General features: G+C 64.0%; 5 protein-coding genes across 6 annotated transcripts; 3 read left to right on the top strand and 2 right to left on the bottom strand.

Moving 5' to 3' along the window:
- Window positions 1–4309: 4309 nt before the first annotated feature.
- MLST8 (MTOR associated protein, LST8 homolog) lies at window positions 4310–6293 on the top strand. Its single transcript, XM_056135245.1, has 8 exons — window positions 4310–4514; window positions 4616–4667; window positions 4748–4910; window positions 5007–5082; window positions 5158–5310; window positions 5608–5732; window positions 5815–5978; window positions 6067–6293. Exons 1-8 carry the CDS (start codon window positions 4386–4388, stop codon window positions 6183–6185), a joined length of 981 nt encoding a protein of 326 aa, XP_055991220.1. The 5' UTR covers window positions 4310–4385; the 3' UTR covers window positions 6186–6293.
- BRICD5 (BRICHOS domain containing 5) lies at window positions 6243–7416 on the bottom strand. Its single transcript, XM_056135111.1, has 5 exons — window positions 7186–7416; window positions 6876–7031; window positions 6686–6814; window positions 6421–6547; window positions 6243–6350 (listed from the first exon to the last, which is right to left on the bottom strand). The coding sequence occupies exons 1-5, from the start codon at window positions 7414–7416 to the stop codon at window positions 6256–6258; spliced, it is 738 nt and encodes a 245-aa protein (XP_055991086.1). The 3' UTR covers window positions 6243–6255.
- A 1618-nt stretch (window positions 7417–9034) lies between these two features.
- On the bottom strand, window positions 9035–10188 carry PGP (phosphoglycolate phosphatase). The gene is made up of 2 exons (XM_056135249.1): window positions 9501–10188; window positions 9035–9407 (listed from the first exon to the last, which is right to left on the bottom strand). The coding sequence occupies exons 1-2, from the start codon at window positions 10138–10140 to the stop codon at window positions 9082–9084; spliced, it is 966 nt and encodes a 321-aa protein (XP_055991224.1). The 5' UTR covers window positions 10141–10188; the 3' UTR covers window positions 9035–9081.
- Window positions 10189–14181: 3993 nt separating this feature from the next.
- E4F1 (E4F transcription factor 1) lies at window positions 14182–21594 on the top strand. 2 transcript variants are annotated; one of them, XM_056135225.1, is made up of 13 exons: window positions 14182–14353; window positions 16477–16604; window positions 17108–17180; window positions 18571–18764; window positions 18861–18981; window positions 19048–19200; window positions 19282–19451; window positions 19579–19767; window positions 19958–20066; window positions 20150–20367; window positions 20462–20660; window positions 20744–20880; window positions 20950–21594. In XM_056135225.1, the coding sequence occupies exons 1-13, from the start codon at window positions 14200–14202 to the stop codon at window positions 21367–21369; spliced, it is 2265 nt and encodes a 754-aa protein (XP_055991200.1). In that variant the 5' UTR covers window positions 14182–14199; the 3' UTR covers window positions 21370–21594. The 2 variants fall into 2 exon arrangements, with proteins under 2 accessions (XP_055991200.1, XP_055991201.1); XM_056135226.1 differs by having other exon boundaries at window positions 19961–20066.
- A 618-nt stretch (window positions 21595–22212) lies between these two features.
- Window positions 22213–24200, top strand: DNASE1L2 (deoxyribonuclease 1 like 2). The gene is made up of 8 exons (XM_056135264.1): window positions 22213–22224; window positions 22439–22597; window positions 22696–22784; window positions 22874–22957; window positions 23031–23131; window positions 23227–23339; window positions 23421–23672; window positions 23866–24200. The coding sequence occupies exons 2-8, from the start codon at window positions 22454–22456 to the stop codon at window positions 23917–23919; spliced, it is 837 nt and encodes a 278-aa protein (XP_055991239.1). The 5' UTR covers window positions 22213–22224; window positions 22439–22453; the 3' UTR covers window positions 23920–24200.
- Window positions 24201–24413: the final 213 nt, after the last annotated feature.

A 24413-nucleotide genomic window follows, 5' to 3' on the forward strand; every position in this document is an offset into this window, starting at 1 on the left:
CCGGGGTCTGTGCTGGCTGGTCCCTTCTGCTTCCTGCTAAGTCCTCTAGGACTGTCACTTTATTTTTTTTATTCGGGGGCCACACCCAACTGTGCTCAGGGCTATTCCTGTCTCTGTGCTCAGCATCACTCCTGGTGGGGCTTTGGGGCCCATGAACCTGGGTCAGCCATGTGCAGAAGCATCCTTGGGCCTGGGGAAGCGCTGCAGGTCACATGTAGGCTGTTAAATGAGATAAAGCGCTGTGTTCTGCCTTTCATCTTGACAGACTCCACGGCCAGGAGAGTTCAGGGACGAAGTCTGGGGACTAAGGCCTCCTGCCTGCTGCAGCTCCTGTGCCAGACCCCAGACAGTCACCTCCGGGAGCGGGGAGGGCCCTGGGAGTGGGCTGAAGCTACCAGGCAGGGAAGTTCAAGGGTTGCTCCTGACTGGGTGGGGATGGTGACCACAGGAGCACTCTGGGCCGAGTGTTGGATCCTTGACTGACTCAGTGACCTTGGGCAAGGCCCTGATCTTGGCTGTGAGCTGAGAGGTGCTCCCGCCTGGCTGGGGACATGCAGCCCGCGGCTCTGGCCACGATGAGGATGCAGAGGCTTGGGCCTCGGGCAGCCCTTCAGGAAGTCACGCCTGGCCCCCAAGGAGGCCACTGAGCTAGCAGAATCGTGGGGTTCCATTGAAGTCGCTGGTGGCTGTGCAACCCCACTGCTGAGGCCGTTCCTCCTCCTCCTCCTCTTCCTCCTCCTCCTCCTCGTCCTCCTCATCCTCCTCTTCCTCCTCCTCTTCCTCTTCCTCCTTCTTTTTAAGATTTTATCATTAAATCACTGTGAGATGGATCTTTACGAAGCTGTTCGTTCAGTGTTCCAACGCCCATCCCTCCACCAGTGCACGTTTCCCAGCTGGCCCCGGCCTCTGCCCTCCTGCTCTGCCTGGCCAGGCACTCCACAGGTCTCCCAGCCCCTCAGGTGTGAAAGGGGCTGACAAGAGACCCACCCAGGGGACTGCCGTAGCTGCAGCCTCACTCGGCTGCTTGGCTCTGTGCAGTATGTCACTGGGACCCTGCCCCTGCCTGTCACGCCATGGGGACACATACAGCCAGCGCCTGGGGCGATGTAGAAGGCAGAGGACTCAGGTCTGGCCCTTGGTACCTGGGTCCCATCAGCCAAGTCTTCTCAGCAGTCAGTGGAGAGCTGTTGCACTGTGCAGGCCAACAGCACAGAATTTGGAGGCTCCTTTGAAATTAAACACAGGGTCCGACAAGGCTGGCAGGTCCACCCTAGAATAATCTAGAACAATGAGAAGATACCTCGAGGGGCCGGAAGTTGGGAAGGCATTTGTCTCACATGTGACCAAGCTGGGTTCAATCCCTGACACAGCGTATGGCCCCCCAGGAGTGATCTCTGAGGACAGAGCCAGAATGATAGGACAGCAAGGAGGGCGCTGGCCTTGTATGTGGCCAACCCAGGGTTCAATCCCCAGTATCCCATATAGTCCCCTGAGCCTGCCAAGCGTGATCCCTGAACACAGAGGCAGGAGTAAGCCCTGAGCATTGCAATGTGACTCCAAAACAAAAAAGGGAAAGGGGCTGGAATGATAGCACAGCGGGTAGGGCGTTTGCCTTGCACGCAGCCAACATGACTGACACAGGTTCGATTCCCAGCACCCCATATGGTCCCCTGAGCACTGCCAGGAGCAATTCCTGAGTGCATGAGCCAGGAGTAACCCCTGAGCATCGCCGGGTGTGACCCAAAAAGCAAAAAGCAAAAAAAAAAAAAAAAAGAGAAAGATATCTATTGGGAGGGCACACCCGGCAGTGCTCAGGGCTTACTCCTGTCCTGTGCTCAGGGATCACTCCTAGTGGTGCTCTACGGGATGCTAAGGCCTGAAACTGTGTTGGCTGTGTGCATTGTCCTACCCATTGTCCTATCGCTCTGACCCCAGGAAAAGATTTGTTTTTGTTTGGGGGCCACACCTAGCAGTGCTCAGGGCTTATACCTGACTTTATACTCAGGATCACTCCTGGCAGGACTCAGGGCTGTATAGAGTAACGGGGAATAGACCTGAGTTGACTGAGTGAAAGGCAGATGCCCTTCCTGCTATACTATGACACCCGAAAGATTATTTTTGTTTGTTTTGGGGGGTCACACCTGGTGATACTCAGGGCTTCTTACTCCTGGTTCTGCACTCAGGAATCACTTCTGATGGTGCTCAGGAAACTGTATGGGATGCTGGGGGTCAAACCCAGGTCAGCCGTATCTAAGCAAACGTCCTGCTTGCTGCACAATCTCTCCTGCCCCGGGAAAACATTTTTTCTTTTTGGGTCACACTCAGCAATGCTCAGGGGTTACTCCTGGCTCTGTACTCAGGGATTAGTCCTGGAGATGCATGTGGTACCATATGGGATGCTGGGCTTCAAACCTAGGTAATTGCCCGCCCTGCTGTACTATCTCTCCAGCCGTTGGAAAGACACTCATGTCTGGGCAGGAGGCCACAGCAGCAGTAGAGTAAACTGCCCGCAGAGTCAGCTCACCAGAGTCTACCTAGCTCAGAATTCTGCTCGGCCATAAATGGAGCACCCTCATGCTGATACCTGTGACCTCAGACATGAACAGAGAGGACCCGCAGGCCGTGGGATTCCACGTCTATGAGCAATCCTGAACTGAAGGCAGAGGTCAGGCAGGCGCCTCTCAGGACTGGGCTAAGATGCAAACTTTGTATGCAGAAGTTTCAGTTCCAATCCTCAGTAAAGGTCCCCAAGCACTGCAGGAGCAACCCCCTACCCCAGCACTCAGCTGGAGTAGCCCAGGTGTGACCCCCAAGTCGAAGAGAAACCAGAAACAGACTGTCCTTGCGGTTGACCAGAGCTGGGGGTCTGGAGAGCAACATGGCAACGCTCCAGGTGCAGGGGCCTTCTGCGTGCTCTCAGGAGTCAGACTCAGGGTTTCTCTCTTTTTTTTTTAGCTACACCTGATTGTGCTCAGGAATCACTCCTGGTGGGGCTTGGGGGGCCAGGTGTGGTGCACCCTGGGATTGAAGCACCCTTGTACTATCACCACCCTCTGTACTATCTGGCACCTCTTGTGACCTTTTGAGGTCTATACTAGAAGGAATTTGCAACCCAGTAGGGTCACCCCTGGACCAGTGAGACAGGCAGAGACCAGAGTTGTCTCCAGAGGGCGCCAGCCCAGCGGGAAAGAGAGAAGGAGCTTTGAGGCGCTTTGCCAGGGCAGCATTGACATTTTCAGTGCCCAGCAGTCCCTGAGTTGGAGCCGGGATTTAGCTGGGCCAGGAGGGGCGTATGGCTCTGTAGGGGGATAGAAGAGGGATGGCAGGAAGGAGAGAGGAGGGGAAGGTGCAGAAGGTGCTGGGTCTCAGGCCTGAGTGGACGGTGGTGCTCCTGGCCAGGCTCAAGGGGCCAGAGGAAGGAAGGGGGTGTGGCTGTGTTTGCAGGACAAGGGGGGAGGGACGTGGGACGGTGGATTCCAAGGACTTTTTTCCGGGTCAGGGTGGACCGCAGAGGGGACATTAGGGACACCGCTGGGAGGGTCACAGGGGTCAGATCTGGTTGCCATTAGCAGAGGAAGATGAGTGGCTTTTGTTTGTGAGCTACACAGCGATGCTCAGGGACCGTCGGCACGTCCAGGAATTCGCGTGCCCCAGGCCCCGCGGGCGTTTCGGTGTAAGTGAATTCCGGGTGATGTTTCAAACGAACTCCCAGTAACGTTTTCAAATTTTTTAATGTTTTTGCGCCGCACCATGTCTGCTTCCGGGCTCCGTGCTCAGGGCTCACTCCCCGCGGGGCTCGGGGCAGGTGCCGGGCCGGGGAGGGGGCGCGGCGGCGGGACGGGCCATCGATGACTCTGCGCTCGGCACGCTCGAACCGCTCCCGCTCGGCTCGTCGTCCTGCCGGGGCGGCGCGCGCCGCGTGAGGTACGGAGGCGGCGGCGCGGGCGCGGGCGTGGCGGCAGGCGGGCGGGCGGGCGCGCCGCGCGGCGCCGGGCGGGCGAACGGGACCCGGGGGCTCGGGGGGCGCTGCAGGGCGCCCCCCGCCCCGCCGCGTGCGCAGCCGCAGTGCCCGGCGGTGCCGGCCGGGCCGCCCCGAGCCCTGCGCTTGCGCGGCCCGCCCCTGCGGCAGCGCGGCGCGCGCGTGATCGCCCCCTGCCGGCCGCGGGCAGGGTGGCATCCGGCGGGGCCACGCCGCCCAGCGCGGGCCGGGCGCCCCCGAGCTGACCGCCGCCGTGTCCCCGCAGCCCTCCGAGCCGCGATCCCCTTCTCGGCCGGGTGCGACAACGCTGCCGACCCGGGCACCGCGGTCCCGTGCGGCGGAGCGAGCTGCCGCTCGCCAGATGCCCTGACCCTTGGCCCCTGCGCGTGAGCTCCCGGGCCGCAGCATGAACGCGTCCCCAGGCACGGTGGGCAGCGACCCGGTGATCCTGGCCACGGCGGGCTATGACCACACGGTGCGTTTCTGGCAGGCGCACAGCGGGATCTGCACGCGCACCGTGCAGCACCAGGACTCCGTATCCTGGGGACGCGACTGGGGGGGCGGGGGGCAGGGGGGCCGCCCCAGTCCCCGCAGCGCCCTCCCGCACCCTCCTGGCACCCTCCTTAACACACACAGCAGGTGAATGCACTGGAGATCACGCCGGACCGCAGCATGATCGCAGCGGCAGGTACGTCCACCCCACCCCGCGCCCAAGGGGCCACCCCGCCGCCCCCCACGCAGTGCTCAGTGCCCCCTGCTGTGCCCTAGGCTACCAGCACATCCGTATGTACGACCTCAACTCCAATAATCCCAACCCCATCATCAGCTACGATGGAGTCAACAAGAATATTGCATCTGTGGGCTTCCACGAGGACGGCCGCTGGATGTACACGGGCGGGGAGGACTGTACCGCCCGCATCTGGGACCTCAGGTGGGGCCAGCTGGCTCGGGACTCCCGCCCCTTTGGGGTGACCACGGCTTCTGGCCACAGGGGACAGTGCCCTGGAGCCCGTGTCTTTTGCCCCAGGTCCCGGAACCTGCAGTGTCAGCGCATCTTCCAGGTGAACGCGCCCATTAACTGTGTGTGTCTGCACCCCAACCAGGTGAGGGGGGTGTGCGCCCCACTCCGTCCTCCCTGGGGCAGGGGCCGGTCCTGCCTCACGTCTCTCGCACCCCAGGCTGAACTAATTGTGGGCGACCAGAGTGGCGCCATCCACATCTGGGACTTGAAGACAGACCACAACGAACAGTTGATCCCTGAGCCCGAGGTGTCCATCACGTCCGCCCACATTGACCCTGACGCCAGCTACATGGCGGCTGTCAACAGCAGCGTGAGTGGGGGCAGTGCCCTGCCCTCGCGGCCTCTCCCTCTCCTGTCAGTGTCCTGCCTCTTTCTGGTCCATGCGCTCCTGTCTGTCCTCAGAACCCCTTCAGCCCTTGCAGCCTTTCCCTTGCTCTGAGCAGTGGGTCGTCCCCACCTCACCCCTTGCTTCCCTGGGCCAGCATCACCCCCTTCCGGGGGGGGTCCCTCACTCCCGGCATGGGGGTGTTCCTGGGGGGCAGCCCTGAGCGCCTTGGTCCCTGTGGCCCTCCCTGGCCCGGGTCAGAGCGAGGCTCGCTGCCCCCAGGGAAACTGCTATGTGTGGAACCTGACGGGGGGCATTGGGGACGAGGTGACGCAGCTCATCCCAAAGACCAAGATCCCTGCACACAGCCGCTACGCCCTGCAGTGCCGCTTCAGCCCCGACTCCACGTAGGCTTGTCCGGGGACGGGGGCAGCGGCGGGGAGCCCAGGACGGGCTCGGGTGGGAGTGACGCCTGCTGACCCTGCCCAGCCTCCTCGCCACCTGCTCAGCGGACCAGACGTGCAAGGTCTGGAGAACGTCTAACTTCTCGCTGATGACGGAGCTGAGCATCCGGAGCGGCAACCCCGGGGAGTCGTCACGGGGCTGGATGTGGGGCTGCGCCTTCTCGGGGGACTCCCAGTACATCGTCACCGGTGAGTCCTGCCCCGGTCGGGTCCAGCCTGTCCCCCTGGCTGGGATGGGGAGCCCTGGGCCCGCCCTGAGCTGCCGCCCCTCTCGTAGGCTCATCTGACAACCTGGCCCGACTCTGGTGTGTGGAGACAGGGGAGATCAAGAGAGAGTATGGCGGCCACCAGAAAGCCGTCGTGTGCCTGGCCTTCAACGACAGCGTGCTGGGCTAGCCCGGCCCCCGCCCGTGTGCACAGGCCACAGAGCGCCTTGACTGCGGTGGGGTTTATTGGGCCGCCCGGCTCAGTCCGGGAGGTAATAAAAGCACACGGAGACGCAGACGCTGTTCGGGAAGCAGATGTCGATGCAGAGATAGACCAGCCGCAGCTCCTGGGGCCCTGGGGAGGGGGCTGTGTTACCCCGCGGGCTTCCAGCTCCTGCTCCTGCCCTGCTGCCTTCCCAACTCACCCTCTGCTCGCCGGGCCCAGTAAACGGGGGTGTCAGCGCAGAGGTGCCGCACAGCCGCCCCAGCCTGGGCAGGGTCCACACGGCGGTTCCCCAGCACCTCCAGCAGCTCCCGGGTGTGGCGGGGGGCCTGGGTGCCGCGGGGGCCCTGGGCCTACAGAGCAGGCGCAGGTGGGCGCGCGGCCAGCCCTGCCCAGCTGCTCTGAGCCACTTGGCCTGGAAGACAGAGCAGCCTGTCCCCTGAAACCAGAGCCCGCCCGCGACACACAGGCCCCTTTGTGTGGGCGCTGCTTACCCCCGAGGTGTTGAGCAGCAGCTGCAGGGTCGCACGGTCCCACGGCTCCATGCGGCGCAGGAAGCAGGCCGGGTGCTCGGCTGGGCGGTAGCACACGCAGCCCTGGGGAGGCAGGTGGGTAAGGCAGGGCCAGCCCTCGCCCCCTGCCCCCCAGCCCACTCACACTGCGCCCGTCCAGCAGCACGGCCCAGCTGCGGTTGCTCTGCGCTGGGGTCCCCCTGATGGTTGCGGTGTGGCGGGTGACATCCACCTGGGCAGTTTGGTTGGCTGGGGGACCCGGGGGGTGCAGCGGGCTCGCATGGGGCACCTGTAGCAGTGGCTGAGAGCGAAGGCCGAGTCAGCGGAGTGGGGGGTGACATCCTGCCCCCCGGCCCTGCTGCAGGCTAGGAACACCCCTCCCCCACCCACCCTGCTCCCCAGTACAATCTGGTTCTATGGGACGCCTCCCCTCCCTGTGCTGCCACAGTGCTCACCTTGGGGTGCCCATGCTCGAAGCCAAGCAGTCCCCCGGCCACAGCCCCTGCGGCGGCCAGCGGCGGCAGCAGCAGCAGCAGCAGCAGACCATAGCCTCGGCCTGTCCAGCCCCTGGGACCATGCCGGCTCTCCCCCTGGGGGAGTGCCTGTGGGGCCAGAGGCAGGGGCGGGCTCACATCCCCGGCCCCCGAGAGGGTCCCCGGCACTGGAAGGCAGCTCCCCCGCTCCATGCTTCGGCCAGGTCACAATGCACGATTGTCTGCACCCCTCACCAGGAGGCAGCCAAGGGGGCGCACTACCTCCTCCCAGCCACCTGATCCCTAAGGGAGAGCGCAGCGCTGTCCCCAGGCCCCTGTGCCAGCAGGTGCGGGGCCTGCGGGGGGTGGGACCTGCAGGGATGGGACCTGCCCAGGCTTGCTCTGGGCACAGGACCTTCGAGGCACATTCCGTGAACGCCCCTTAGAGGGTTCTGCACCTCTGCTCCCCCAGGGGCACCCCAGGTCCGCCAGGACTCCTGGAAGGCCACTGTCCTGCCTGCTGTGGGTCCCCCGCAGTTGTACCCCACATCCCAGCTCCAGAACAAGCCCTGGAGCAGACCTGTTGGGCACTCCCACCCCATCCACGCGCTGCAGAGAGGAGACAGCCAGAACCACAGGGTCTGAAGTTTAATGTGCATTTGAGTTCACACAGTGCAAAGGGCAGGCGGACAGCAAGCTGCAGGACCCTCGCCCAGCCCATGGGCCGCTGCCTGTGGGTCCCACAGGCCAGCCCCCACCCCGCCCCCACCCCACTTCCCAGAGCCGTGCAGCTACTTGGCATGCCCTAATCTGGAGGCCAGCTGGACACTGTGGCCCCGGGACACCCATGATTGCTCTGTGGACTCAGGAGAGCGGGGAATGACCCAGATGCAGAGCCACCAGGGCAGGCCACGGCGCCAGGAGAGGCAGCGAAGGAACTGCTCCCCAGTCTGCCTGGAGTGCAGTGGGTCAGCTGGGCATCGAGCCCAAGGCCTCCAGCCAAGAACCCTGGGCATGTAGGTGGTGCCTGCCAAGCCTTCCATGGTCCACCAACAAGGAGCTGGGGCCAAGATAGGTGGCGCAAGAGCTGCTGGCATCTAAGTCCCCACCCCCACGGGACACTGAGGTCAGGAAGAGCAGTGGCCCTGGAAAAGCACTTCCTGTTCTCAGGGCTGCCTGGCCTCAGCCAGAGCACAGCTATTGACCGGGCTTCGTCAGCTCCACCAACACACCAAACTTCTAAGAGCTGGAGAGCTTTTTGGTACTCACACTGCCCCGAGCTCCTTGGAGGGCAGCTGGAACTGGGCAGGAGCTTAGAAGCCCTCCTAGCCATGTGCTGCCCTGGAGCTGGGTGCAGGTCTCCTAGGGTCACTGCACATGATGGCTGAGGCTGACACCCAAAGCAATACTGCTGAGAGGCCCGCATCTCTCCACCCAGCGGCCTGCACCATGGGGCAAAGAACTGGCCCTCCTCCTCTCAGGCCCCTGGGGATTGCTCCCCGGCTGGAGCTGTCAATCATGAGGGAATCCCCTGGACCCACCTCAGATGCACCAGCAGGCCCCAAAGGTTCCCAGAACCCTTGCCTTGGCAGCCAGAGCCCAGGACCTCACGCTTAAAAGTGCATCTTAGGGCAGGGTTTGTGGCAGAGCGCGTGAGAGCCCCTGGGTCTGGGCCCCAGCCGTGAAAAAAAGGAGGGAGGGGGAAGATAAGCTAGAAAAAGTGCATCTTAAAACATCTGTAAACAAGCCTGTGCCCAGTCGCTTCCCAGGCTGGGCCTTGGGGACCGCCCGGCCCAGCGGACACTCTCGGCCCACCTATTAATCTGGGGAACCAAGTCTCAATTTTTTTTTATTCCGGAGATTAAAGACACTCTAGCTTTAACCTTGGAGGGCGGGCAAAAGGTCGGCGATGCTGTCCACGTAGAAGTCGGGTACCATCTTCCTCTCGGCCACGCAGTCACTTTCCTGGTGGTCCTTCACGTCCCCCAGAGAGGAGACCCCGGTGAGGGTCAGGATGGTCTTCAGGCCGCACGTGACGCCCAGCAGGATGTCCGTGTCCAGGCGATCGCCCACCATGACGGTGCGCGCGGGGTCGATGCCGTACTCCTGGGACACGCAGTCGAAGATGAAGCGGCTGGGCTTGCCGATGATGTCCGCCTGGCGCTGCGCTGCCATCTCCACGGCACGGACCAAGCAGCCGGTACCTGCGGGCCGAGAGGGGGGCCGGGCCGGGTCAGAGGGCGGAGGGCAGAGGTCCGAGCGCCGCCGCCCGCCGCCCGCCGCCCGGGCGCACGGACCTGCGATGAAGCCGCCGTTCTCCAGCGGGAGCCGGTTGTCCAGGTTGGTGCCCACCAGCAGGCAGTCGGGCTGCTGCAGGTAGCGCACGGCCTTGGTGAGCTTCATGTAGCTGAAGTGCGGGTCGAAGCCCACCACCACGGCGCGGACGCCCGGCTCGAGCGGCGCGGCCAGCCAGGCGGCGGGGCTGTCGCCCTGCAGCGGCTCGGGGCCCACGCCCAGGCAGGCGATGCCCACGGCCTCCAGCTCGGCCGCCAGCGCCGCGCTGCCCAGCACGTAGGCCCGGGGCGCGGGCGCGCCCGCCAGGCGCTGGCGCAGGTAGAGCGCCGTGCAGTAGGCCGTGCCGAAGACCTCGGGGCGGGCGCCGGGCCCCGCCGGGCCCCCGAAACCCAGGCGCCGCAGCTTCTCGGCGTAGGCCGCGCGGGTCTTGCTGCTGTTGTTGGTGATGAAGCCCAGGCGCTTGCCGCGGGCCCGCAGAGCCGTCAGGGCCTCGGGCGCGCCCGGCACGGCCGTCTCGCCGCGCCACAGCACGCCGTCGCAGTCGAACAGCAGCGTGTCCACGTCGGCCAGCAGGGCGCGGGCCCGCTCGGCGCTCAGGCGCACGCAGCGGGCGTCCTCGTCGCCCGCCTCGGTCGCCGCCATTGCCGCGCCGCCGCCGCCGCCGCCGCCACCGGCCGCCGCCACCCGCCGCTCCTCGTAGCCGCCCGCCGCGGCGCCGGCCCCGCCCCCGGCGCGCTCATTGGCCCGGCGCCTCGCGCACACCGCCCATTGGACGTGGGCGGCGGAGGCTCCGCACCAACCGCCTTGAGTCGGCGCCGGACCTCGAGTGGCTATTGGCTGCGGGATACTGAGCGCCCCTCTGATTGGCTGGTGTGCAGCCACTCGGGACTCGGGGAAGCGCGCTCACCGCGGAAATGCTTCGCAGGGCCTGGGAAGCCGGCGTAACGCGAGCGGCGAGGCGCTTCTCCCATTGGAGGCGCAAGGTCAGCCTAGGTGACGGAGGCCCTGAATCCTGTGACCGGGGAGGGCCGGCTTCTGATTGGCCGGCTCATCTCCAGGCGTGCCTCGTCGGGATCCTTCCCCCTTCTCCGGAAGGGCCGGAGTTACTGCAGTGGCTCGTTCTTCCGGCCTTGGGTCGTGCTGTGACCCTTCCTGGTCCTTTCCAGCGAGCTGGCATCCTCGTGCCAAGGCCTTGGCCGGAAGCATGGTCTGGGACCGGCTCAGCGACTGCGCTCGGTCCCTACCCCGAGGAGGTCTTGGTGCTAACGTGTATTGCGGCACCCCGCCGAATATACTTGGAGTTTTCAACCTAGAGCAAACCAAAACCCGATTAACCCCGTCCTATGGCCGACCCGAGTTCGATTCCTCCGCCCCTCTCGGAGAGCCCGGCAAGCTACCGAGAGTATTCGATATGCCAGACACAGTAACAACAAAGTCTCCAATGGAGACGTTACTGGGCCCGCTCGAGCAAATCGACGATCAACGGGAGGGCCTTTACCTTTACCTTTACCTTATTCGTGCCCCTCGCAGATTCCGCTCTCACCGCCCCAACCCTGCTCACCTTTTGTGCTGAGCTCCTCGCTGTTCAGACCATCCAGTAAAAGGTTGGACAGCGCGTCCCTGTGCTACGGTTCAGCACATCTGGAAGGTTCATACTCTTCACTGATCTTGGCCTTTAATTACACCGGGAAGTACGTGTTTATCTCTTCTGTGAATAGAGTCTGGTCGTTTCTGCTGTAACATGCCTGGGGCCTTCCTAAGGGAAACTTTCCCCCAAGGCTAAGGCTGGAACACAGAGTTCTCATGCCGAAGGCCTGGTTTTGATCCCCAGCACCACAAAGTTCCCTGAGCACAGATGGAAGGGATCTCTGAGTCCTGGGTGTGGCCCAGAGGGAGCAGGGAGAGTCCCTGGAGCCCTCAGTCTGGGCACCCTCAGGTTGACTGACTCTGGGATGCTCCCGAAGCCCACCAGCCTCCTAGGTCTCCACAGCCTCTTCTGCTCCTCTCCTCCTCTCAGAGGTCATCCCAGGCCTTTTCTGGGTGGTAGGCAGAGGGACTTCCTGAGACGCACTGGCATCTCTTGGCTGGAACCCCTGTTGTGGTGAGCCAGTCCCTGCGCACAGCGGCTGCCGTGCTCTGATCTGTGCCACACAGTCAGCTCCTGCCCACCTGGGACTGTGTCCCTCGAAGGCGCTCAGCTTCCTGTACCTGGGCACTTCTCTGGAGCCCCACCAGGCTGACTCACCTGTCACTGGCGTCCTGAGCTGGAGGCCATGCCTGGGAGCATACAGTCCCCTAGCCCCTCTGAGCCAGCTTCCATGCCCCTCTTCAAGCCTGTCCTCTCTTGAACAGTATCTCCATACTTGTCTCTATGTATCTTTGCTTGCTTGTTTTTTCGCTTCTGCAGAAGCCTGTGTTCTCTTCTGAACATGTACCTCCTTTCTTTCTCTCCCCTGTCTTTCTAAACAAGTTTTATTCAATAAAAACTATATTGTTTCACAAAAGAAAAAGAAGTAATTGAGATTTGGTTGGTTCAAGAGAAACTTCTACCTCTCTCTACCTAGACAAATTTGGGAGAGGAAAGTGCTCAAAGGATGGGGGTACAGAGGGCTAAACCAGGCTGCCAGCATGCAGGCCCTCTGCCTTGCCCCCTTGGTTGGATCTACATGGAAAGGTCCCCTTGCCCGAGCTGACGGCCTCAGAAACCCAGAAAGAAACAGCAAGTCTCTGCCCAGCCTGGGACCAGCTCTTGCTTTAAAACCTCCCTGCCCTGTGCTGTCTCGTAGCTCAGACTGGCACCTGCACCCACTTTATTCTTTGGAATCCCTCTCGAGTATTTGGGCTTCCCATATATATGCAATTAAATTGGTTCTCGCATGCAAATCAGCCATGTGAGGGGCTGGAGTGATAGCACAGCGGGTAGGGTGTTTGCCTTGCACGCGGCAGACCTGGGTTCGATTCCCAGCATCCCATATGGTTCCCTGAACACCACCAGGAGTGATTCCTGAGTGCATGAGCCAGGAGGAACCCCTGTGCATCGCCAGGTGTGACCCAAAAAGAAAAAAAAAATCAGCCATGTGAGACTATGATTAACTATTAGATTGGAGGACAAAAACTTGAAGGGGCCAGAGTGATAGTACAGCAGGTAAGACATTTGCCTCACATGCACCCATATGGGCTTGGTCCCTGACACCCCATATAATCCCCCAAGCCCTGTCAGGAGTCATCCATGAACTCAGAGCCAGGAGTCTTCCCTGAGCACTGCTGAGTGTGGCCCCAAATAAAAACAGACCAAAACTTGAAGGGAAGGCAAACAGTGCTTGAGGGGCCCAAGGATGACAGCTCAGCACCAAGGGCTGCCTAGCAGGTCGCAGTCACACGCACGTTTCCAGTAGCACAGGCCTCTGGGGCTCCCCAACTGACAGCAAAGGGTACAAGTCTATTGTGTGTGCAGAGCCCAGCCAGTCACCCACAGTGAGCAGCAGGAACGAGCGTGAGCAGTCTCCTCACAACACCATAGATAAATAATAAAGGGAAGAGCGTATACAATTTTTTACTGGGTCCCCAACAACCTCAGATCATTACGTTCTATGAAAGAAGCCACACCCAAAGGTCACATCGTATCTGATCCCATTAACCTGCAATGTCCAGAACAGACAAAGCAGAGACAGAAACATTAGTGCCTTCCAGGAAAGAGCTGGAGGAGGGGAGAAGAAAGCGATGGAAAGCGATGCCAATGAAGTCCCGCTTCCTTCACCAGTAATGTGGGAGTTCTGGAATGGGTGCACACTGAATATAACAAACACCACTACCGGCGCAATTTAGGTGCATATGTAACAACAAAGTCTCCAATGGAGACGTTACTGGGCCCGCTCGAGCAAATCGAAATATACAGAAGGCTAGAAGGCTACATATATATATATATATTTGGTATTCTAAGTTATTTATTATTAGTGAAACACCATGAGGTACAGTTGTAGACTTACAAGTTGTTGTGCTTGGGTTTCATAGAGAGGCTATATTGTCTGCCAGAGGCAGGCGGTGTGGTGGGGTGAGGGTGGTGGAAAATGTACACTGGTGGAGGGATGGGTGCATGATCATTGTATGACTAACAATCATGAAAGCTTTGTAACTACATCTCACAGTGATTCATTAAAAACTTTTTTTTAATTTAAAAAAAAGCTGATTTGGTTTCGTTTGGGGGGGTTGGGAGATGGGGCACACTTCACAGTGTCCAGGGCTTACTCTGGCGGTGCTCTGCAAGTCATATGAGGCGCTGGGCAAGGGGGCTGAGGGTGGGGGAGGCAGCTGCCTACGAGGCAGGAGAGCACCTTCTCCACTCCATCTCCAAGAATGAAGGATTTTAGAAGGGCGGGGAGATAGTACAGCGGGTCGGGCGCCTGCTCTGCACGTGGGTTTGATCCCCGGCATCCCATCAGGTCCCTGGTGTGGGCAGAGGCAGGAGTAAGCCCCGGGCACAGCCGGGTGTGGCCCCAGAACAAAACCAAGGCGCTCGAGAGGCTACGCGCAGTCGCTCAGCCAGGCCTGGCCCTCGCCGCGAGCCCGACCGCGAGCAGGCGCCCGCGCCGTCCGCGCCGCCCCGCCCCGCCCCGCCGGGCTCGCGTTCTCCGGCGGCCGGCGCGGCCCGTTGTTATGACGACACGGTCGTAAATCCGCCATCTTCCTGCGGCGCGTTGCGACATGGAGGGCGCGATGGCAGTGCGGGTGCCGGCCGCGCATACGGCAGAGGCTCGGGCCGGGGCCGGGCGGGACGCGGGTGAGGGCGGGGTCGCGGCGGCGGCCGCCTTGGCGCCCGGCGGCTTCCTGGGCCTTCCGGCCCCCTTCGGCGAGGAAGGTAACGGGGTCGGCGGCCGGGCGGGGCTCTGGCTTCGGGCGGCCTCCACGGGCCTCCGCCCGCCGCGCTCTCGCGGTGCCGGCCGGCCTGTCAGCGTGGGCAGTGCCCGGCGCGGGGCCCCCGGACCCGCCTGACAGCGCGGCGTGTCGCTGCGGGCCCGGGGCGGGGCCTGGGGCGGGGGTCTCGGGGCGGGGCCGGGTGTGGGGGGTTTTGGGGCGTCTCGGGGTGGGGCTTGGTGAGGAGGGTCTCGGGGGCGGGGCCTGGTGAGGAGGGTCTAGGGCGGGGACTGGTGGGGCGGGGACTGTGCGCTGGAGGATCTGGGGGCGGGGCCTGGTATGGGGGTCTGGGGTGGAGCCTGGCGTGGGGGTTCTCGGGGCGGGGCCTGGTGTGGAGGGTCTGGGGGCAGGGCCTGGTGTGGAGGGTTGGGGGACGGGGCCTGGTTTGTAGGGTTCTCGGGGCGGGGCCTGGTGTGGAGGGTTGGGGGGCGGGGCCTGGTTTGTAGGGTTCTAGGGGCGGGGCCTGGTGTGGAGGGTTCTCGGGGCGGGGCCTGGTGTGGAGGGTCTGGGGACAGGGCCTGGTGTGGAGGGTTAGGGGGCGGGGCCTGGTGTGTAGGGTTCTCGGGGCGGGGCCTGGTGTGGAGGGTTTGGGGGCGGGGCCTGGTGTGGCAGGGTCTTGGGGGCGGGGCCTGGTGTGGAGGGTTGGGGGCGGGGCCTGGTTTGTAGGGTTCTCGGGGCGGGGCCTGGTGTGGAGGGTCTGGGGGCAGGGCCTGGTGTGGAGGGTTAGGGGGCGGGGCCTGGTTTGTAGGGTTCTCGGGGCGGGGCCTGGTGTGGAGGGTTTTGGGGCGGGGCCTGGTGTGGCAGGGTCTTGGGGGCGGGGCCTGGTGTGGAGGGTTGGGGGCAGGGCCTGGTGTGGAGGGTTTGGGGGCGGGGCCTGGTGTGGCAGGGTCTTGGGGCCGGGGCCTGGGCTATGGCTGATTTTCGGCTTTGGGGCCAGGCCTTGGGCCCCCGTTGGGGATAGTGGGTTGGGGGTGGCAGCGACCCGTGCTCTCCACCTGTTGGGCCCAGGGCCTGGCGCCATGCACCTCCTCTCGGAGCCTCTAGGACCAAGTTACCACCCCAGCACCCGCGTGCTCCTGACCTTCCTTATGTTGTGGAACCACAGGGTTGCGGGTCAGAGATGGTGCCACCTCACTGTGTCCTGAGGACAGGGATGTGCATTGGGTCTCTGGTGGGTGTGGAGGGGCCTTGGGGCAGGGCCTCAGCTGTGGAGGGCTCCAAGGGCGCTGGTCTCCACCCTCAGAGTTTGTCTCCCAAGGCCTCGCTAGGAGTGTTGGGGTGGTGGTCTTTGCCCCCAGGGTTTTCATGCTTTGTCCGGGGTGAGGCTCTGAAGGCTGGGAATCTTGGTTGCTGCGTTGGTGGCATAGGTGTGCCCTCCTCAGGACCTGGGCGCCCTGCTGGGACAAGCCTTGGTGCATGGGATGGACTGGGGCTGGTGACTGTGATGTGGTCTGCGTCATCCAGAGGGCACCACCTAGCAGGGCAACTCTGTGGGCAGTTTTGGGCAGGCGTAGACCTCTCGCCTTGGCGGCTCCTGACCCGTCTCTGGAGTGGTACCCTTATGGGGGTCATGTCACCTGCCTGTGAGCCATGGGCCCCACATTGGCCCTTCAGGTTCATGCCAGACACCGCCAGGTGACCTTGAATCTTGAGTTTTTCTGGAATGGGGGCAGTCATCTGCATTCTGCCAGGACACTGGGGCTGGGAAGGCCTGCACTGATGCCCACCCTGTGGTTGGCTCTAGACCCGACCACTGTGTCTCTGTGTCCCCTCTCTGCTCTGCACCCACCGTTTGACGGGAAGACAGACTCGGAAAGTGAGGCGCGCGACACAGATCCCTGAGTCCCAGCCCTCTGCTGTCCACAGACTGACTTGGCCAGGCGTGTCCCTTTGCTGACCGCTCCCCACCCCTCGTTTTGGTATCAGGAGCTTTGAGCTGCCGGCTTCGTGTATGGCCTGTATGGCCACCCCGTCCCTGTTTCCCTGGGTACCCCTTGTTCAGAGCGCATGGATGGGGCTCTTCGTTCCCAAGCGGGGGGAGGGGGGCTGATCACAAGCCTGTTGCAGATGAGGACGACGTGCACCGCTGTGGCCGCTGCCAGGCCGAGTTCACGGCATTGGAGGAGTTTGTGCAGCACAAGCTTCAGAAGGGCTGTCAGCGGGCCCCCCAGGAGGCCCTGCCGGCTGGCCAGGAGGTGAGCCCCCTCCCCCCGCCGCAGCCCCGGGTTTGCTTACGCACACATGCACATGGACGGTCACGCATGTGTGCACACCGGCATGCGTGGAAGCAGCTCCTGGAGCCGGTGCTCCATCCTCAGGGGGGCAAGCTGGGGCAGGCCTGTGGGTGGTGCAGGCTGGCTGGCCTAGCTGGAACTTGGGGGGTTTACTGGCTCTGGTCCCTTAGCTCACGGTGCTTTACGTCTGCCTGTGGACACAGCATCATCTCTGTCAGGGAGGGGACAAGGCGCAGGGGCCCTGTGCCCCTAGTGCTTGTTGCCAGCTGAGCAGCCGGTAGGGTGCTGCCTCTTTAGGCTTTCCGGGAAGACTTAGACCCCCTTAGAGTCGGGGGTCCTCTGGACCTGGGCTGAACGTCTTTCTTCTAACTGGGGAGACACAAGCTCCCCCCCACTCCCCCACCCCCCAGCGCTCTGTCACGGCGCTCTGGAGCCCCACAGACAAGCTCCTTTCCTCTCGGTAGGTGCCGGCAGCGGCAGGGCCAGACGCGCCCATCACCGTGGCCCACATTGTGGTGGAGGCTCCTGACATCGTGGGTGAGCAGGCACAGGCCCCGTCCCTGCAGGCTGATGGCAGGGGGACAGGCTGAACCGGGCTGCAGAGGGGAGTGCGTAACCCTCTGCACAGCTCGCGCCGTCTGCTCGGCCTCATCAGCTCAGAGGTCAGGTGGGTGGGGTCAGAGGCCCCGGGCCCTGCCTGTCCTGCTTCTCAGCTTTATGAGCGGGCAGCGCCTGGGAAGCCTCTGCAGCGGCTCTTTAAGTCAACTTGGCGTCCGTGGGAGCGGGCAGGGGCCGCGTCGGCCTCACTGATTCACGGGGTGTGGGAGGGGTGCCCACTGGCTGTGGGGCATGAGTAGGGCACCAGGGCGGAGTGGGCAGCGGGAAGGCAGTGGTCGCTGCCAGGGGCCCTGGGGCTCGCCCTCTGCAGGTGCGTAAGTAGGTGGCTGGACAGGAAGCAAGTTCTGGGTACAGGTAGAACTTGACCTGAAACACCCTTGGATCCAGCTGGGACAGGAAGATGTGTGGAGGCGAAGGGACAGCTGTCCTTGCCCCTGACATTCCTGAGAACGTGGTGATCCCTGGCCCTGTGGGAGGAAGTTGAGTGCGGAATGCGCTGTGTGCTGGCCTGCAGCAGGGTTGGAAGAGGCATCAAACAGGAAGCAGGTGTCCTGGGCTTGACCCCACAGGCCCCCACATCCCTCCCCGCACTTGGCAGCCTGGGTGCTTGGGGGCACCTCCCTAGGCTCCCCTGGCTTCTCCTGCACCCCAGGGAGCCCCTCTCTGTAGAAGTCCCAGGTGCTTAGAGGGGTGGTGGCCCTGCCCTGCTGTGCCTTGCCCGATGAAGCCCCAGACAGCAGGAGGGCGGGAGGTACCTGCTGGGTTCCGAGGGCCACACCTCTGTCACTTGGGGACGGCGCTAGCCATGCAGGAGCCCTGTGTCCTGTGCTGGAGGGCAGGGCTTTGGTTTTGGCCGCACCTGGCAGTGTTCAGGGTTGATTCCCACTCTGAGCTCAGGGATCACTACCAGCGGGTTCAGGGGACCCTGTGCTCCCATCCACTTCCTGCAGGGTGAGCACCCTCCCAGCTGTGCTCTGGCAGCTCTGGAGACAGGCTCTAAAAGCACTTCCTGTCACTCAGTTCACAGCTTAACTTGCACATTGTCACATTGTCACATTGTTGCACTGCCACATCAGTGCCTCTCCCTCCCCCACTGGGAGGCTGTCTCCCAGTGGCTGACTCCAGCATGTGGGCCTGATGGTAGCCAGGGCCAGTGCGGAGCGGGAGAAGGACCGGATGTTCCCGGGTCCACTGCCCCAGGGCCTGCGGCTCCCCACAGTGATCCGGAGCCAGAGTGTGGAGCAGTGCCACACACGGGGTCAGGAGCTGCATGAGGCTGGGGCCAGTGTCAGGCACCTTGTCTCTGCAGGTGGCGGGCACATCCGAGAGGTCATTGTGGGGGCCGAGGCGGAGCCGGGGGATGGCGAGCTGGTGGAGGCCGCAGGCAGCTCTGGCCAGCAGAGCCCAGGGCTCGCTCGGAGCTGCGAGCCTGCGCCCGTGCGGTTGCTGGTGAACGAGGATGGCCGCTACGTTTGCACGCTCTGCCACAAGACCTTCAAGACGGTGAGGCACGGGCTGGGCAGGGGCGGGGATGCTGCCTCACCCTCCCTCCCTGCCGGCCCCTGAGCTTGCCCACCCCCACCCCCCCCCCCGCCACAGGGCAGCATCCTCAAGGCGCACATGACCACCCACAGCAGCCGTAAGGACCACGAGTGCAAGCTATGCGGGGCCTGCTTCCGCACCAAGGGCTCCCTCATCCGCCACCACCGGCGGCACACAGGTGAGCGCCCGCCCCGCCCCCACCCCACAGCCCGGCTGCGCCAGCACTGACTCCAGCCCCCCACAGATGAGCGCCCCTATAAGTGTGCCAAGTGCGGGAAGAGCTTCCGGGAGTCTGGCGCGCTGACGCGGCACCTCAAGTCCCTCACGCCCTGCACAGAGAAGATCCGCTTTGGCCTGACCAAGGACGGGGTCGGTGGGAAAGAGGAGGCACCTGCAGGTCCGTCCCTGGGGCCTGACCCACCCAGGCCACCCTGCTGCTGGCCTGGTGGTGCCCTTCACAATTGTCTCTGCCTTTAAGGGCCCGGCACCTCCCCCATGGGGACTGTTCCAGCATCATCCGTGACTGGCGAGTCCATGGACACATCACCCGTGATTCACCTGGTGACGGATGCCAAGGGCACGGTCATCCACGAAGTCCACGTCCAGATGCAGGAGCTGCCCCTGGGCATGAAAGGCCTCAGTCCGGAGGTGGGGACAGGCAGGCTTCCGCTCTGGCACCTGGTCTGCGAGGCTGGGTGGGATTCCAGAGCAAAGACAATGGGTGTGTGGTGGCCCCCGAGACCTGGGCAACCTGGGCAGCTGGCCTCCCGTGCAGCCCCCAGGCGCTGAGGAGCTTGGCTGTGCCAGCGAGGGTGGCCGTGAGAACCTGCTGCGTCAGGCCATGCAGAACTCGGGCATCGTCCTTGAGCGGGGTGCCTCAGAGCCCCTGCCCCCAGCAGGATCCCACCCGCAGCCGCTGGGCACCCCAGAACTGCCGCTGCTGGGCGTGGAGCAGGTGGATACGGTACGTAGACAGGCTCCTGGGGTCCTGGGCCCAGGCTGGTGTCACACTCTGGCCTGACCCCCAAGCTCCTTGTGAGCCCGCCGCGGGGATGGTTGTCTGCTGTGGTGGCTTCCGTCCCCTTGCGCCACCTGCCTGGGCATGGCCTGGGCATAGCCTGTGGTTGTGGCCGAACCTGTTACTGGCCTTCCAGCAGGTGGCCAGCGAAGCCTCAACGGTGCCCAGGACCCACCCGTGCCCGCAGTGCAGCGAGACCTTCCCATCGGCAGCCACCCTGGAAGCCCACAAGAGGGGCCACGCAGGTGGGCAGAACGGGGGTCCTCCCGGTGGGTGGGCGAGGGGGCGGGGGCCGCGGTGGCCAGGCCCTCATGCCCGGGCGCCGCAGGGGCGAGGCAGTTCCCCTGCGCGCAGTGCGGCAAGGCCTTCCCCAAGGCCTACCTGCTCAAGAAACACCAGGAGGTGCACGTGCGCGAGCGCCGCTTCCGCTGCGGGGATTGCGGGAAGCTCTACAAGACCATCGCGCACGTCCGCGGCCACCGGCGCGTGCACTCGGACGAGCGGCCGTACCCCTGCCCCGAGTGCGGCAAGCGCTACAAGACCAAGGTGGGCCCCGCCGGCCGTGCTCTCCTCCACGCCCCCACACCCCCGCGCCCCACCCAGCCGCCGCGGAGGCAGCTGAGCCGCGTGTCTCTCGCAGAACGCGCAGCAGGTGCACTTCCGCACGCACCTGGAGGAGAAGCCGCACGTGTGCCCGTTCTGCAGCCGTGGCTTCCGGGAGAAAGGCTCGCTGGTGCGCCACGTGCGCCACCACACTGGCGAGAAGCCCTTCAAGTGCTACAAGTGCGGCCGCGGCTTTGCCGAGCACGGCACACTGAACCGGCACCTGCGCACCAAAGGTCCGCGCCCACCCACTGGCCGGGGAGCTGGGCTGGGGGCGGGCACGCGCTCAGAGGCTCGCGCTCATGGGCACGTGCCGCAGGGGGCTGCCTGCTGGAGGTGGAGGAGCTGCTGGTGGCCGAGGAGGGCCCCGCTGCTGCCGTGCTGTCCGAGGACCCGCACACCGTGCTGGTAGAGTTCTCCTCCGTGGTGGCTGACACGCAGGAGTACATCATTGAGGTGGGCACGGGCCAGGCGAGGGTGTCGGGGGTGCAGCACGGGCAGTCAGGCTGACTGCAGTGTCCACAGGCCGCTTCGGACGACGTGGAGACCAGTGAGGCGGCAGAGCTCATTGAGGGCGCCGCGCCGGAGGTGGACAGCCACATCATGAAGGTGGTGAGGCAGCTCGTGCACCAGGCAGGTGCCGGCCACCAGATCATCGTGCAGAATGTGACCATGGACCAGGAGGCGGGGCTGGGCCCGGAGGCGGGCGCTGCAGACACCATCACCATCGCCACTCCCGAGAGCCTTACGGAGCAGGTCGCCATGACCCTGGCCTCAGCCATCAGCGAGGGTACCGTGCTCACAGCCCGAGCCGGCTCGAATGGTGCCGAGCAGGCCACCGTGACCATGGTGTCCTCGGAGGACATTGAGATTCTGGAACACGCAGGCGAGCTGGTCATCGCCTCCCCTGAGGGCCAGCTCGAGGTGCAGACGGTCATTGTCTAGAGGACACGAGGAGGTGGTGGCGGGGCTGGTGGGAGCGGGGCAGGACCCCAAGTGTCTGGCCTACGCCCGCCGGACCTGGCCCAGAGGACATGGCCAGAGATTTGGGGCCTTGGTGGGACATGGGGAGGGTGAGGATACAGCGGGCAGGCCCTGGGCCCCTCCCTGGCATCGCCGACTTGACCACAGAAACGGGTTGGGTGCTTCACAATAAAACATGAAAACCCGTAGCGTGTGATGTCGGCAGGGGCAGCCTTGGACTGGCACCACCGTGCGGGGCAGCACCAGCCTCGCCTCAACCTCCCATCAGGGCTTCTGGCAGCCCCCTGCTGTGCCCCCAGTACGGAAGGGGGAAGCTCCAGCTGCTCTTGGGCTGGCTCTTCCCAAGCAGCTGGAGACTGGCGGGGCCTCGGCTCGTCTTTCCGGCTGGGGCTGCTTCGTTCCCGCGGGCGGCTCCAGGAGGGAGAGCCCAGTGACCTCGTTTGTGGGGGCGGAGCCAGGGCAGACCTGGACCATGGCGGGGTTGTCCCTTTCCCCAGACCTGACTCCGTTCTTGGGGGCTGAGCAGGGGTTTCTGATGTGCTTGCGGATGAGAGCAGGCTCGGGGGGACCCTCGCTGCCTTTCATCCTAGTCCCAGACTCCTGGGAGCGGGGGAGCCGGGAGTGCCCTGTTGGACTCGGTTGAGGGGCGGGACCTGTGCTTCCCGGCCCCTCCCTGAACAGGGCCTCAAATAGCTGGTGGCAGTGCCAGGCTGCTGCCAGTGGGGCAGCCGGTGCCTTGGTGCCTTTCGGGAACTCAGTCCGGCCTTCAGACCCCTGCTGTGACCGGAACTCAGCCACGCCCCACCCACATCCCAGGTGAGGGGCAGGGGCTGGCTGGCTGGGGGTTGGCTGGGCCTTGGGTTCCTGTGTTTGGGCCCCGGTTTCCCCATCATCGAGTTGGAGAACATCCAGCAGGAGACAGAACATTGGAGGCGGAAATGCCTTGGGGGGCAGATTCGCATCAGAAAGGGGGTGGGGTGGGGTGGGGTGGGGGTGTGGGTCAGACTCACCTGTGGTCTGCCCCTCCCAGCCTGCTCTCCTCGCTATGGGTGGGCCCCACGTGCTACTGGCAGCTCTCTGGGCACTGGGGGCCACTGGGGCCAGCACACTGCGCATCGGAGCCTTCAACATCCAAAGCTTTGGCGACAGCAAAGTGTCGGACCCCGCGTGCGGCGACATCATTGCACAGGTAACTAGGGACTGAGGGCAGGATCGCAGCTGGGCTGGGGGGCAGGGGACGAATGCGCCTGCTTGAGCCCTGCATCTGCTGCCCCCTCACCTTCCCAGATCCTAGCTGGCTACGACATCGCGCTGGTGCAGGAGGTGCGGGACCCGGACCTGAGCGCAGTGTCCCAGCTCATGAAGCAGATTAACAGGTGTGGCGCCGGGCACGGAGTCAGGACCCCCGCGGGAGCCCAGGGCGTGGCGCGGGGCATTGACGGCGGGCTGCCCCGTGTCTTTGCAGTGTGTCCACACACGAGTACAGCTTTGTCAACAGTGAGCCCCTTGGTCGGGACCACTACAAGGAGATGTACCTGTTCGTCTACAGGTGAGGGGCGGGCCGGGCGGGCGTGCAGCAGGTGGTGGGCCCCACACGCCCACACCCAGCGCCTCCCCCGCAGGAAGGACGCAGTGTCCGTCTCGGACACATACCAGTATCCGGACCCGGAGGACGCCTTCAGCCGAGAACCTTTTGTGGTCAAGTTCGCGGTCCCTGGCTCGGGTGACGCGCCGCCCCCACCCCGCCCCGCCTTGTACCCCGCCCCTACCCAGCACCCCTCCCCTGACGCCCCGCCTCATGCCCCACCCCTCCCGCAGCCGCCCGAGAGCTGGTCCTAGTCCCACTGCACGCAGCGCCTCACCGGGCAGTGGCGGAGATCGATGCTCTGTATGACGTATACCTGGACGTGATTGACAAGTGGGGCACCGATGTAAGCCCCGGCGCCCCGCGGCCCCGCCCCGCCCCGCGCCCCCACCCCACGTCCCCAACCGGGCTCCTTGGCCGCCCGCAGGACATGCTCTTCTTGGGCGACTTCAACGCCGACTGCAGCTACGTGCGGGTGCAGGACTGGGCAGGCATTCGCCTGCGGAGCAGCGAGGTCTTTAAGTGGCTCATCCCGGATAGCGCCGACACCACGGTGGGCAACTCGGACTGCGCCTACGACCGCATCGTGGTCTGTGGTGCCCACCTGCGCAGGAGCCTGAAGCCACAGTCTGCGCGGGTGCATGACTTCCAGGAGGCGTTTGGCCTGGACCAGGCCCGGGTGAGTGCAGCGTGGGCCCACTGTCCACGGCCACTCCGTAACGGGGATGCTGCCGGGGCTTCTACCTGGCATTCTTTCCCAGCCCGCCTTCCCAGAAGAGCCCCGGGTGGTCCTGGCAGATGGGACAGTGGGCAGCACCATGGATGACTATGGCCTCCCAGCAGGCCCCTGAGGCTGCCCTGTCGCCCTGCAGGCTCTCGCCATCAGCGATCATTTTCCTGTGGAGGTGACCCTCAAGTCCCACTGACAGCCTGATGACATGCCCTGGGCCAATGCCTGCACACTGGCCATAAGGACGGGCCCACAAGCAACTCAGGGTGGCAAGCCGCCCCCATTAAGGTGGCAGGGGCAGCTGGGCCTGGACAAGTGGCCATGAACACTTTGGGGTCACTGGGGCCTTGTCCCCCATGCGTAGACCGGACTCTGATACCCACATCCGGGGCTGTGAGGGATGTGAGGTGGCTTTGCCCAATAAACGAGCAGGCTAAGCCAGGACCAGGCGGTGCCAGGCCTCCATGTCCTTGCTTAGCCGCAGCCAGCCTTTCTCGGACCACTGGGCATGGCCTCCTGCAGGCCAAGTGGGCTCCTGGGCAAAAGGCAGATGCTGCTGGCAGTGGGCCCACGACAACAGGGACCCTTCGCAGCAGCGTCAGGGTTCTGCGCCAGCCCCAGCCACAAGCACTGGGCTCCCAGGGGTCACAGCAGATGTGTGGAGAAAAGTGTGCGTGGACCCTGGGGCAC

The sequence above is a fragment of the Sorex fumeus genome, unplaced genomic scaffold (assembly GCF_029834395.1).
Source record: "Sorex fumeus unplaced genomic scaffold, SorFum_2.1 ptg000110l, whole genome shotgun sequence".
NCBI lineage: Eukaryota > Metazoa > Chordata > Mammalia > Eulipotyphla > Soricidae > Sorex > Sorex fumeus.

Coding starts and splice junctions, on each gene's coding strand:
- MLST8 (XM_056135245.1), top strand. CDS start 4,386: ATGAACGCGTCCCCAGGCACGGTGGGCAGCGACCCGGTGATCCTGGCC. Junction 4,668..4,747: donor CAGCATGATCGCAGCGGCAG/GTACGTCCACCC, acceptor GCTGTGCCCTAG/GCTACCAGCACATCCGTATG. Junction 5,979..6,066: donor CTCCCAGTACATCGTCACCG/GTGAGTCCTGCC, acceptor CCCCTCTCGTAG/GCTCATCTGACAACCTGGCC.
- BRICD5 (XM_056135111.1), bottom strand. CDS start 7,416: ATGGAGCGGGGGAGCTGCCTTCCAGTGCCGGGGACCCTCTCGGGGGCC. Junction 7,032..7,185: donor TCGAGCATGGGCACCCCAAG/GTGAGCACTGTG, acceptor CTTCGCTCTCAG/CCACTGCTACAGGTGCCCCA. Junction 6,351..6,420: donor CTGGGCCCGGCGAGCAGAGG/GTGAGTTGGGAA, acceptor CCCCCTCCCCAG/GGCCCCAGGAGCTGCGGCTG.
- PGP (XM_056135249.1), bottom strand. CDS start 10,140: ATGGCGGCGACCGAGGCGGGCGACGAGGACGCCCGCTGCGTGCGCCTG. Junction 9,408..9,500: donor GAACGGCGGCTTCATCGCAG/GTCCGTGCGCCC, acceptor CTCGGCCCGCAG/GTACCGGCTGCTTGGTCCGT.
- E4F1 (XM_056135225.1), top strand. CDS start 14,200: ATGGAGGGCGCGATGGCAGTGCGGGTGCCGGCCGCGCATACGGCAGAG. Junction 14,354..16,476: donor GGCCCCCTTCGGCGAGGAAG/GTAACGGGGTCG, acceptor AGCCTGTTGCAG/ATGAGGACGACGTGCACCGC. Junction 18,982..19,047: donor CCACCACCGGCGGCACACAG/GTGAGCGCCCGC, acceptor AGCCCCCCACAG/ATGAGCGCCCCTATAAGTGT.
- DNASE1L2 (XM_056135264.1), top strand. CDS start 22,454: ATGGGTGGGCCCCACGTGCTACTGGCAGCTCTCTGGGCACTGGGGGCC. Junction 22,958..23,030: donor ATGTACCTGTTCGTCTACAG/GTGAGGGGCGGG, acceptor CCTCCCCCGCAG/GAAGGACGCAGTGTCCGTCT. Junction 23,132..23,226: donor GTTCGCGGTCCCTGGCTCGG/GTGACGCGCCGC, acceptor CCCCTCCCGCAG/CCGCCCGAGAGCTGGTCCTA.